General features: G+C 42.4%; 1 protein-coding gene and 1 pseudogene across 1 annotated transcript; one reads left to right on the top strand and one right to left on the bottom strand.

The window, feature by feature from the left end:
• Nucleotides 1-5,026: 5,026 nt before the first annotated feature.
• On the top strand, nucleotides 5,027-7,325 carry LOC129867825 (olfactory receptor 52N5-like; annotated as a pseudogene).
• LOC129868453 (olfactory receptor 1052-like) lies at nucleotides 6,964-10,332 on the bottom strand. Its single transcript, XM_055942460.1, has 3 exons — nucleotides 10,109-10,332; nucleotides 9,133-9,795; nucleotides 6,964-8,442 (listed from the first exon to the last, which is right to left on the bottom strand). The coding sequence occupies exons 1-3, from the start codon at nucleotides 10,250-10,252 to the stop codon at nucleotides 8,278-8,280; spliced, it is 972 nt and encodes a 323-aa protein (XP_055798435.1). The 5' UTR covers nucleotides 10,253-10,332; the 3' UTR covers nucleotides 6,964-8,277.
• Nucleotides 10,333-12,819: the final 2,487 nt, after the last annotated feature.

Here is a 12,819-nt window from a genome sequence, read left to right as displayed (position 1 = left end):
CACACACACACACACACACACACACACACACACACACACACACACACACACACACCACTAACTATAATTATTATTATTATACCGGTGCCAATAAAATTAAGAATAGTTGTAAACAAATTAATAGGAATGGAATAAGACTGCACAAAAAAATAAGTACAATGCAATCTGCAACCCTGTGTGTGTGTGTGTGTGTGTGTGTGTGCGTGCGTGTGTGTGCGTGCCCGTCTAGCTCAGTAGTCTGCATATTAGTTGCAGTAGTTGGCTATAAGATCTAATCTCTCTCTCTCTCTCTCTCTCTCTCTCTCTCTCTCTCTCTCTCTCTCTCTCTCTCTCTCTCTCTCTCTCTCTCTCTCTCTCTCTCTCTCTCTCTCTCTCTCTCTCTCTCTCTCTCTCTGAAACTGGCAGCATTTTATCAACATGAAATCTTTTTATTTTTTTTCTTTGACAAGCGAGCACTTAGATATGGTAATTTTCATGTTTTCATAAATTCGTAGAATGTTTGGGAATTACGTATACTAAAGCATTTGTGAAAATTCTATTCGCCTCATTTTCAATGGAAATATGGGCAGGATCTCTAGTTTTTTTTTGTGGAGGCCTTACCGTTAAAACACTTCCGGACAATAGTTTGCATTTAGCTAACTAACTCGCTATCACAACTTCCCAAACATGGATTCACGCAAAATGTGCCTTTTATGAAAAGTAAGGGATACCACAATAACTGACAGAAAAGAAAGCTGTTCATGGAGCAGGAGTGTTTTGACCACCAAACCTTTTAGAGGAGGGAGTGCTGTTGCGGTAAAGCAAGAGGTAGCGGAGCGCCAAGTCTAGGTCCAAAAGGCTTCTTAACTTCTTAAAGCATTGTTGGTTAAGGGCTTGCAAGTAAGCATTTCACTGTAAGGTTTACACCTGTTGTATTCAGCGCATGTGACAAATAAAATTTGATTTGATTTATGTTGGTCATATACCACACCCCCACGGGCCTTATTGCTTAAATATATACTGTATTATAGTTTCCTGTTTAATCTGATTCATTTTAATGCTCCTACATGTACTGTACCTTTGCCTGTTCCTGATTATTACAGGGGTCCACTAGGATCAGGGGTGGACAAATTCCAGTCCTCGAGGGCCTGATTGGTGTCACAATTTTGCCCCAGCCCCAGCTAACACACCTGACTCCAATAATCACCTAATTATGATCTCCAGTTTAGAATGCAATTTGATTAATCAGCTGTGTTTGCTAGGGATGGAGAAAAAGTGGGACACCAATCAGGCCCTCGAGGAGTTGTTGCCCACCCCTGCATGATGCTGCAATCATACCAAAATGTCTCTAACAGACCAAGAGGGAAGACAACTGTTTATCAAGTGCCACATTGTTTTTCATCATTTGTGCCACTTGAAAACCAAACCCAGAATCAAACTGAAAACACATTTGAAACTCTCCTATTCCTTCATTTCAAAATGTTAAGTATTAAAGAAAATGTCAACAAAGTGGAATTTCATAGTGTTTTTATTAACACCATAATTTGCCAAGTGCAAGATGAGTTACCGTATGCTTAGTTCATGAAGTGCCATATGAAAGAGCTAAACAATAAAAAATATTCATAAATCATAAGGAGTTATCCTTAGGCATTAGATAAACATGTATGAAGAGAGCTGTACAAGGCAAGTCATAAAACAATTATGCAAATATAATCATGTATATGCATATGAAGAGAACTGTGCAAGACAGAAAAATCAAGTGTTATGCTTAGATAATAAGGTAGAGATGACAGAGAGAGCTGTAGAAGGCACAAAATATGAGAACTATTTAAAAACACAAAGTATTAGGCCCTGTGTCACGAATACCACTGAAGGTGGCTCCCCTTCCTGTTCGAGTGGCGCTCGGCGGTCGTCGTCACCGGTCTACTAGCTGCCACTGATCCCTTTTTCCTTTTCGTTTGTTTTTGTCTAATTGTTTTCACCTGTTCCTTGTTGGGGTTTTGGGATGGGTGTTATTTAAGTTCATTTAGCCCGCTGGTGTTTGTGCGCGCGTGTGGTTATTTTTTAGTTTGTGGTGTTTACTGACTTTTGGGTTTTCGCTGTCCGGTATTTTGGAATCAGTTGTTTTGGGTTTGTTGCGCCTGTGTTTTGTGCTTCACCCATGTTTGTACCTGTTACTGTGCTTGAGGACATTAAAGTGTTTTTTCCCGTCTACCTTCCGCTCTCTGCATCTGACTCCACACCCATCACTCTCCCGGCGTTACACCCTGAGCCTAAATACCACATAGTTTAACATATTTGGAGCACAGAGTTAGTCTGCCTGACTGGAACTCATATGCTGTCCTTGGCAGCATATGTATGAAATAGAATGTCTTCAGTTCAGGGATAACATCAGCACTGACATTCACATCAACAATAACAACCTGCCCGGATGGAGCCCAGACAGTAGTTTGCATCTCTCCAGTCCTGTGTAGAACATGCCCATTCGCCCCTGCATGTAGTACCCACAGGCTCCATTAGGTTGCAGCTGAGGAACCCCATCCACCAACTTCACATCGGTGAGTTTGCCAGAAAACAGTCCAGTCAGAGACTTACTCAGAACAGGACATTTGATTTCTAGAAGTTCTTGAGAGTTTAACACTCCATCTGGGCTTGCAGAAACCATGGCTCCTTGACACACTACTGTGCCTCTACTCTCCAGACTAAACCCACAGCTCTCCCATCCATGTGTAGGCCACCTGCTCATTTTCTTTGCCATATGTGGTTGCTGAGTTCCCATGGAACCTGGGGAAGAGATGCTCCTGCACAAGGTGCGCACAGGAACCTTCTTTGCTGAGCTAGCAGTGATTCAAAGTTTACGTGCATAATCACGGGAGGAACTCTGTCCTTTAGTGACCTCCTCCAAGCTGGCACGTTTACACTCCTTCAGCTTAGCAAAAACGTAATAAAATGACAAGCATTTCTGACACTGCATGTTGATGCCATGTACACCATTAGGCTGCTGTAGCTGTGTGGCTGCTGCTGGAACTTGATGACTCGTGCAGAACATTGGCCCCTTCCAAACTCTTCTTAAGTGCGTTGTGGGAGTGGTACACAGGAGTTGGAGGTAGAGATGGAGAAGCAGCTGGGGTGCTGTCAGAGAACTCGTCATTTGGTTTGTGAACTTTAAAACAGATCCCGCTCAACCTTTTGTGAGTGAAATTCCGCTGCGTCCCCGAGTTCCACTGGCATTGGTCATCTGTACAGGACACCCCTGTCAATCATCCATACCCAGCATTGCACCTATTGTTAGAATAGTAAATTACAGTATGGAACACTCGTTTACATGGTGTTCACAGTTGACTAGTTTACACAGTTCCCTTTTAACTAGTAAGTTTAGGTTATGTTGGCCTCCTGGGTGGCGCAGTGGTTTAAGGCAATGCATCGCAGTGTGCCACCAGAGGTTCTGGGTTCGATTCCAGGCTCTGTCGCAGCTGGCCGTGACCGGGAGGCACATGGGGTGGCGCACAATTGGCCCAGCGTCGTCTGGGTTAGGGAGGGTTTGGCCGGCAGGGATATCCTTGTCTCATCGTGCACTAGTGACTCCTGTGGTGGGCTGGGTGCAGTGTTTCCTCTGACACATTGGTTCTGCTGGCTTCTGGGTTGGTAATTGATACAGGGACGGAATCCGCCATCCCTCTTTCCAACAAAGAAAAAACCCGCTCCTGCAGGTGAAGTGGACGGCCGAATAAAACCAGCCGCCAGCGCCTCCTTAATTTAACTGTTCATGGCTGCAGTCTCTGGACCTGAGAGAGAATACAGCCCTCCTCTCAGAGGAGTGGTGCCATGCAGGAGTTCGATGGCACAATTGTAGGACCTGTGAGGAGGCAGTTCGCTGGCCCTTCATTTACTGAAGACCTGACCCAGATCCCAGTGATCCCAAGGTATGCGGGAAAGATCAGGCTTGTCATCCCTAGCTGGGGGAACAGGAGAATCCTAAGCCTCCAGACGAGCAGAGCTGGAAAGATGTAGAGAGAGTTGCTGGCAGGTGGACTGGCATGAAGGATTCTATCCCAGAACTGCTCCCAAGGGGCAGTAAATTTGAGGATTATGGATAGAAAGCCACGGATGTCCAAGAACCAGGGGAAGCTCAGGAGAGTCCAATAAATGTAATTGGATAAACTCCACCTGATAATCCAGAACTCGTAGCTGAATAGGCATGGTGAGTTGCTTCACCTTCCCAGACCCTAGGGGTTGAACTTCCAGCTTAGTGAGAGGCAGCCCCTTTTGGCGAGCTAATGTGTGATCCAGAAAAAAGGTCGCCCCAGAGTCTATGTAAGCAGGAATGTCCAACTGCCCATTGTCTCACCACAGGTTGGAAGGAAGCAAGATGCGTACCGTGTTGGCAGCTGAAGACTGTATTTGACTCGCCAGTGTTCTCCCATCTACTGACGAGTCATCCCGTTTCCCGTCAGCTCGGGACAGGAGGCATGGACATGTCCAGACTGACCACAGTAAAGACAACGTTGCTTGTTAATCCTGCACCATCTCTCCAGAGTGGAAACCAGGTGCGTCCCAATTGCATTGGCTCTTCTGAAGTATATGAAGGAGAACCAGAGCCGAATTGAGGACTCTGACGGGGTACAGGATAAGCAGATGCAGCATAAGGCAGTGGAAAAAACAAAGAATCGGCTCCCTCAGCGGAACCCGAACCACTGGAAACAACTCTGAACCCCTCCGTCCTCTCACGACGACGTTCCCGAAGCCGGTTGTAAATCCAGACGGCCAGAATAATAAGCTCATCCAGAGTGTCAGGGTTGTCCCAGGAAGCCGGTTCATCCTTGAGAACCTCGCTGAGTCCGTTCAGAAAGGCTGAGTGAAGTGCCTCTGCATCCAACCAGCAAGCGTTCGAAAGTCAATTGTGTAATCTGCTACCCTCTGGCTGCCGTGTCGAAGCACAATGAGTCTTTGAGCAGCGTTCCTGCCACTGATGGGGTGATCAGAAACCCTCTTCGTCTCCCGGGTGAAGCTTTGCCAATTAAAACAAATGTCTGATTGCTTCTCTCATATGGCCGTACCCCAGGCCAGAGCCTGTCCTGAGAGCAAAGAGATGACGCATGCCACTCTGGAACGCTCGGTAGGAAACGTTGTTGTCAGCAGCTCGAAGGCCAGTGAGCATTGGAGCAGTAACCCACGACACCTCCCAGGATGCCCCTCATAGCGCTCCTGTGCCGGGAGATGAGGCTCCCAAAGGGAGGAAGACACTGAGCTGGTAGGGAGAGGAGGATTAGGAACAGCCACAGGTGCAGCAGCCGTTGCTACCGACTGTCCTGTCTGCAGAGCGGACACAAGAGTTCTAAAATCATCCGACAATGTCTGCAGCCGCGCCTCATTGCGACCAATTTTTATTTTTTATTTTATTTAACCTATATTTAACTAGGCATGTACATGCACATCCAATCACAGTTCCATGGTGGGTGAGAGCCGATGGTGGAATTCGGAGTGTTCCTCGGATGACTGAAAAATCTCTGCTGGGTCCATTGTAGGTTTAGGACTACTGTACCAATAATGCTAGAATGAACTCGAATCCAGGCGCAGAGAAACACAGCAAGCAGGGGTAAGGATAAATCCAGAACTTTTACTTAGTCTTTACAGAAACAAGGCAACAGCACAAGAGCACACTAATAAACATGAGACCTAAGCAAAGATACAGACCAACTGAGGAACCTAAATAACAAAGCAACCAGGTGAACAGAGAAGGTAATTAAACACAGGAGAATCCATTAAGTAATAATCAGGGTAACCTGAAAACTAGAAAACAGGGTAAGGGTGCCCTCTAGCAGTAACCTAAGGAAACAACAATCAAATAACACAGAAACTGTGACATTTCTGGCTTGTACCATTGGTTTTGTCTATTTCTTCTGCATCCATTGGTACCATTAGTCTGTGTGTTTAATGGGGCTGAGCTAGAAACGTGTTTGTGAGACAAGGGCGGATCCTGAAGGGACCCGGGGCCAAGTCTTTTAACAAAAATGTCTGTAGAGTCCGAATGGTTTGAGCTGCAAACAATCAAAAGCTATCTATGAAAAGCTGAGACTCTCATGTGACATGTTGTGCTCTATATGACGTTCACAAGCTACACAATAGTCGTTAGAAGGTAAGGGTGGGGTTCTTCATAGAAGATCATAGGAAATCTCAGGACGTAGTGTCTATAATACTGTAATAAGCTCACATAGTTGCTGTCACAAACTTCACACAGTTGTCACTGACTAGTTGGATATTTATTTCCCACTGAGCAAACAATTTCTGTACTTACAGCATTCATATAAATTCCTTTTTATCAGGTTTTTAATAATAAAAACATATAAACATGCAGATAAATGAAAGTCAGATGGGTCTCGGGACTGATAAGGTTATGGATTACAAATCATGGATTACAGTTCTTCTATCAAGTTATAAAATCCTGAACTTCCCTTCAATCACTTAAAGGTCACTCAACAGACCTCCTACCCTGACCTAATCCTCTTCCTTAATATCTACATCTTCACCTCGTGGCCAACATCAGCCTCATAGTACTGATTTCCATGGAGAGGAGCCTGCATCATCTCATGTACATCCTTTTCTGAAACTTGTCTCTTAATAACATAGTCGGGGCTACAGCAATGATACCTCGTCTGTTAGGGGACATTTTGACCGCAGCTCCTGAGCGATATATCACCTACATAGAGTGTGTCATTCAGGCTTTCTGTGCTCATGTTTATGCTACGACATCACACACCGTTCTCATGATCATTGCCTTTGACAGGTATGTGGCCATCTGCAACCCACTGCCGTACGCTACCATCATGAACAACAAAATGGTAATCAGGTTGTCAGTGTCTGCCTGGTGGGTGACCATAGTCTTAGTGGGGATTCTGCTGGGCATCATATCCGCCTATCACTGTAGGTAGGTCTAACATATTTAACCCGTACTGCGACAGCGCCTCCTTTTTCAAGCTCTCCTGCGAGACCGGGTTTATAAATAACATATATGTCTTAACCTTTACTGTTATGCTGTTTGTCTCGTCCATAGGCTGCATCAGTCTCGACTATCTGAAGATTGCCATTGTTTGTCTGAGTAGTAGAACAGCTCTTTAAACAGCAAGGTCCTGACAACCTGTAGCACACGCTTATTGGTCTACCATATTGTGCTGGGATGTGGGTTTACCATTATCATCCTCCATCGCTTCCTAGCCTATGCAGACCTGCACAAACTGAATAGTGTGCTGGGTAGTGTGGTCCCTACCTGTGTCAACCACGTAATATATGGTTTACAGACTAAAGAGATTAAACAGAGGATATTTAGGGTGTTCAAAGAGCCAAGGTAGACGCAGGATTTTGTGTTAAATCTGATGGGAAAATAAATAATATATAATATAATGAGAACTGCAGTGTATGTGTGTGGCGTTCATAAAACAAGGGTGGAGTTTCTTCTCAACCACCACCTGAGGGACCTGTAAGGGTTCTGTTGAATTGGACCCTAACATTAGCTGAGAGCCATTATTTCATTGATGGTATGCAGATTCAAAGCATGTTGTAACAATTAAAACATACAGCTGCCCCGGTTTGGGTTAGTACTGATGGAAAAAAATCTTAATTCCTGGCATAATGCAAATCTACTGTAAAATACATAACTAGGAAGAACACTACTGTATGTTTTCAAACTGACATTTATTTTAGGTGGTGCAACGTTTTGGGGGGTGTTCCATTAATCATTTATAGATTTAATTTCCACGTGCAAACCATCATAGAATATTTTATTGTGCAAAGTTTTATTTTAATTTGTGATGCTTACAGAGAAGGCAGAGGCAAAAAAACAAAATCTGTTGGTACACTTTATTTGACAGTGTGCTATTTCCCTGATATTTAGAAATAATATTGCGAGATTGTAATTACACAATAATCACCTAACAATTACTGTTGTTTCTTTGGTATTGATTAAAAACAAGTATAATCGCATACCATTTAGTACTGTATCTGGTAGTTGTACAATGCGATTGAACAGGACTGTATAGTTGTTATTTCATTTTTGTGGTTCTTATCAATAAACTTAAAACTATTAAACAGTTGTATACAGTTGTGTAACCTACACCATGAACCAAATGGTTAACACGAATATTGTTCGGTTTCGTTTATAAGTGCATGATAATGAAACATTTAGCTGTTCTGCCTTCCAAAGAACAAACAATAATTGGAATTATTTTGGAATCTCTGAAAATTATCACTCTTTTTAGCCCATACTAATCTATTTTAAAGGAGATTGTATTGAATGTTTTGCTGTCAGGACAGTGTGCTGAGTGTTTTGCGGTCCCGCGATGAGACGTCTCTGTGTCGGCAGAAGGCCCTCTTGAAGGCCGCTCTCAGCTCCTTGTTCCTCAGGCTGTAGATCATCGGGTTCAGGAAAGGAGTCAGAGCCGAGTACAGCACCGACACGATGATACGCACCTACAACAATAACACAACATGAATACAACATTAAGACAACCACAATGCAACAATGATACCCACAACCACAATATAATAAACTAAAAGTTACACATTATTATACCGCAACGATACGCACTAACAACATCAACACAACGTTATCTAACCTTATCACAACGTTATTAACAGTATGACCTTGATCATATTCAACCATAAACATATACATAAGATTATTAGGGATGGTTGGATTCCATTTAAATTCCAATCAATTCAGGAAGTACTCTGAAATTCCAATTATCCTCAATGCTTTTCAATTAAGGAAATGGAATTACAATTGGAATTTCGTATACTTTCTTAGTTGACTGAAATTGGAATGGAATTAGACCCCAACTTTGTTATTAGGATTTTCACAGTACTGCCACCATGACACAAATCTACAATGACTGAAGAGCATCAGTATGTTACACAAAATTAATACAACAGTGCCATCTCATGTTGGGAATGCCTTTTGCGTACCATTAGACATCAACAGTGAATGACAAATCAGAGAGGACATGAGTAACCAGAGTAATGGCACAAATATCAGTCAAACTCTTCAACTGGTGAATGTAAGATTCACAGTGTTGACTGAAGGTGACTGATGGTAGAGTTAAACAGTCAATAGAACAGAGAAAGGAGGAGGGGGAGAAGGAGGATGAAGAGGAGGGTCACCTCTGGAGAGAAGTTTCCCACACGGTAGGAGATGTAGACAAATGAGGCAGAGCTGTAAGAAATGGACACAACCGTCAGGTGGGCGGCACAGGTGCTAAACGCCTTCAGTCGCTCTGCGGCGCCCATTTTAGCTATCTTCACACCGATGAGGATGTAGGAAGTGAGGATGAGCACACCCGTGGTGAGCAGCGCTATGAGGGCAAAAGACAGTGACACGATGCTGTCCACCTGAGTGTCCCCACACACCAGCAGCCTCACTGAGGACGGGTCGCACCAGCAGTGGCGCACCACGTTGGGTCCACAGTATGAACGCTGCAATGCCATGCTAGTGTTTGGGAAGGTGCAGATGGCGCCGAAGGTCCACGCCCCAATGATGAGTAGCAGGCAGATGGGGCGGGTCATCACAGCGGCATAGCGGAGAGGATTACAGATGGCCACATAGCGGTCATAGGCCATAGTGGTCAGCAGAGCGCGGCCAGTAACAGACATGTGGATGAAACAGTACATCTGGAGGAAGCAGCCGGGGACGGACACAGTCTTGACCTCAGTCAGGAAGCCTGACAACATGTTGGGGATGGTGACTGTTGTGTAAATCATGTCCACGATGGACAGGTTGTGGAGGAAGAAGTACATGGGGGAGCCCAGCGTCGGGTCGGTCCGGACCTTTAGAACGAGATAAAGAAAGCGGTTAGACAGTGATGTCATAGATAGGCCCAGCAGAGACTTTCTCCTGACAACATGTCTCGACCAGGGGAAATTTTGGGCCCAAGCCATAAATCTCAAGAGTACAAAACTCCTGACTCCTGAGGAGTATAGTGTAGTCTACGGGCACTTAGAATTTGCTCTAAGTGAGAGGACCTGAACAAAACCTTTTGATTACTTACACTAACTACACCTCATGGTCTCTCTTATAACATAATCTCTATCTAATGTTATTGTGATCTGGTTCTGGCTGTGCGTGTACAATGTACAGTACCAGGTAGATGATCATGATGTTTCCACCTAGGATGATGATGTAGGCCAGCAGGAATATGATAAACAGGACCATCTTCTTCTCCCCCAGACTGGCCAGGCCCTGGATGATGAAGAAGGCGACAGGGCTGGACTGGGTGCTGTTCATACCTCTGGGCCAGTGGGCCTGATAGGACCTCAGACAAACCTGGTGCAAACAGAGAGATACATTGATACCTTGTAGCCTACAGATAGAAAAAGCTCATTCTTAACAAACATGGCTTAGTACAGTTATATTCATGTTTCGAAAGTATCTACAATAATACATGGTGTAACTATAATTTCTATGAAAAGTGTTGCCTATAGAAGCAAAAAATATAACTCATATTTTTTCAGATTCTCAACCTGGGTGGTGTCAGAGTGGGGAAATCTGTGATATATTCAATGTGATATAACACAAACATGTATAATAATTCACAGCAAGTGGCTCTCAATTATGTTTCGTTACAGGCCCAATGCAGTCAAAATTCTGTTTCCTGTGTTTTGTTTTATATTGTACAACAGCTGATAAAACGCAGACTGTACAAGTGTGAAGAAATTTGATCAGTGTTATTTCCTGATAGTTGCTAGTTGAAAATACAATCTACACAAGACCTTCTAATCGGGAGGTTTTGTATGGGTGGAGATTTGTATGGATCGAGGCAGTATAATGCCTCGATCTATACAACTGGGAACTTGGAACTCCAACTTCCATCTTCAAGTTTGAAACCGGCATCTTTCTAGCCCTCTGACTTTGCCACCTGGAGATCACTGACATCATGATTTTACCTTGTTTTTGAGTTCCCAGTTGTCCTGAAAGTAACATTTTTAAAGTTCAGCTTTAATATTGCAGATAGATTGTAACTTCCATCAATGTAATTGTCTGCATAATTTCTAATCCCCCATATATATTTTTTTGTAAATATATATAATAATATATATAATATATATATATATATATATATATATATATATATATATATATATATATATATATATATATATATATATATATACACACATAGCCACATATGCACAAATATACATATACACACATATATATATATATAGTAACATTTGTTAAAATAGACCAATAACAAACTTTTTGCCAATAACAGATTACCGTTCAGATGACATATTCATCCCTCTCCCCACTCAGACCACTACCAGACAGTCCTAGAAAAATTATTGCTTGAGAAATATTTTTTTGCTGAAAAGCTATTTTTGTTTCTTTTTGACCATTTTTATGGTAAAATATTACAGTAAGGTACTTATTTGTTAGCCAGAAATTATTTGATATTGAAATAAAAATGCCTGCATTCGGCCTTTAACAATTCCAGCCAAAAGATTGAACACTAATTTGTTGAAATCTGATTACTATAACATAAAAGTTTGTAAACAAAACACACATTTACACTGAACGCTCATTTATAAATAATATCTCTATGAGTTATCTATACAAATTCACATAGTGTGTTTCCTACGGACATATTTTCAGACAAATCCAACTGTTAAAAATCAAAATCTAAATGGTAATTTTGCAGTATTGGAGGGTTAACCTCTTACCTGAGTGAGTGCAGGTCACACTCAGTGATCTTGAAGCTGAGCAGCTTCTTAAATACAATTACAATACCAGCATCCCATAGTCCCTGTTTTTCCACAGGACGATGTGAGAGGCCGAGGGGACTTGTTATTTATCTAGTTTGTACGTCTACACTACATTCATTAAGAACTTTCCCTGGATTAATTAAACAAGAGAACTCCAATGCAACGTATGTTTACATTAAACTCCAGGTAAATTGCATCATTACAGAATATTAATTATAAAAAGTAATTTAGCTACTGTATTTAACTGTAATTGGTGGTGTTTGTGTGTATGTGTTTACTTCTCTTGTGAGTAATTATGTATGGCCTCATTAGCTGCAAACAGGTGTTAAATTTGGATTTTGTTACTGGTAGAACTGTCCGTAAAATCATGTTTAACAACTCTTACTGTGCACTGTCTTCTATTCCTACGGTGGATGAACAAAGGCCAGAACTGTAACACATGGCATTGTACTTGTGACTCTGAGAATATACATGTTTTACTTATGGAACAGAAACAGATAAATTAACAACTGGACATAAGCAGAAGAAAAAGAGGCCTCAAGGCAAATTTCAAATGACGTCCTCCACATTCAGTGTACACGTTTTGGGCCTCATTTGTTCTCTTGTCAAAAGTTAGGAATAAGGGCTCATTTGAGACACAGACCTTCAGATAAAACAACAGGTTTACCTCTCCCACAGCCTTGTACAATATCAACATTAGAATACCCTGCTGTAACGTCCTCTTCCTTTATATTCTTTGGTTTATCAGAGTTCTTAAATGTACAGTGCCTTTCGAAAGTATTCACCCCCTTGGCATTTTTACCAATTTTGTGGCCTTAAAATCTGTTTTAATTCCAGGTTGTTGGGGGGTTTGTATCATTTGATTCACACAACATGCCTATCACTTTGAAGATGCAAAATATTTTTTCTTGTGAAACAAACAAGAAATAAGACAAAAAACTGAAAACCTGAGCGTGCATAGCTATTCACTCCCCTAAAGTCAATACTTTGTAGAGCCACCTTTTGCAGCAAGACTCTTGGGATATGCCTCTATAAGCTTGCACATCTATCCACTGGGATTTTTGCCCATTCTTGAAGGCAAAACTGCTC

Source organism: Salvelinus fontinalis, chromosome 13 (assembly GCF_029448725.1).
Source record: "Salvelinus fontinalis isolate EN_2023a chromosome 13, ASM2944872v1, whole genome shotgun sequence".
Taxonomy (NCBI): domain Eukaryota; kingdom Metazoa; phylum Chordata; class Actinopteri; order Salmoniformes; family Salmonidae; genus Salvelinus; species Salvelinus fontinalis.
The sequence above is the reverse complement of the archived record's forward strand: the minus strand, read 5'-3'. Positions and strand labels throughout refer to the sequence as shown.

What these genes read in the sequence shown, in the direction of transcription:
- LOC129868453 (XM_055942460.1), bottom strand. Translation starts at nt 10,252, where the DNA reads ATGAACAGCACCCAGTCCAGCCCTGTCGCCTTCTTCATCATCCAGGGC. An exon ending in ACATCATGATCATCTACCTG is followed by an intron (nt 9,796 to 10,108) that starts GTACTGTACATT and finishes CTCGTTCTAAAG; the next exon opens with GTCCGGACCGACCCGACGCT. An exon ending in TGGGAAACTTCTCTCCAGAG is followed by an intron (nt 8,443 to 9,132) that starts GTGACCCTCCTC and finishes TTATTGTTGTAG; the next exon opens with GTGCGTATCATCGTGTCGGT.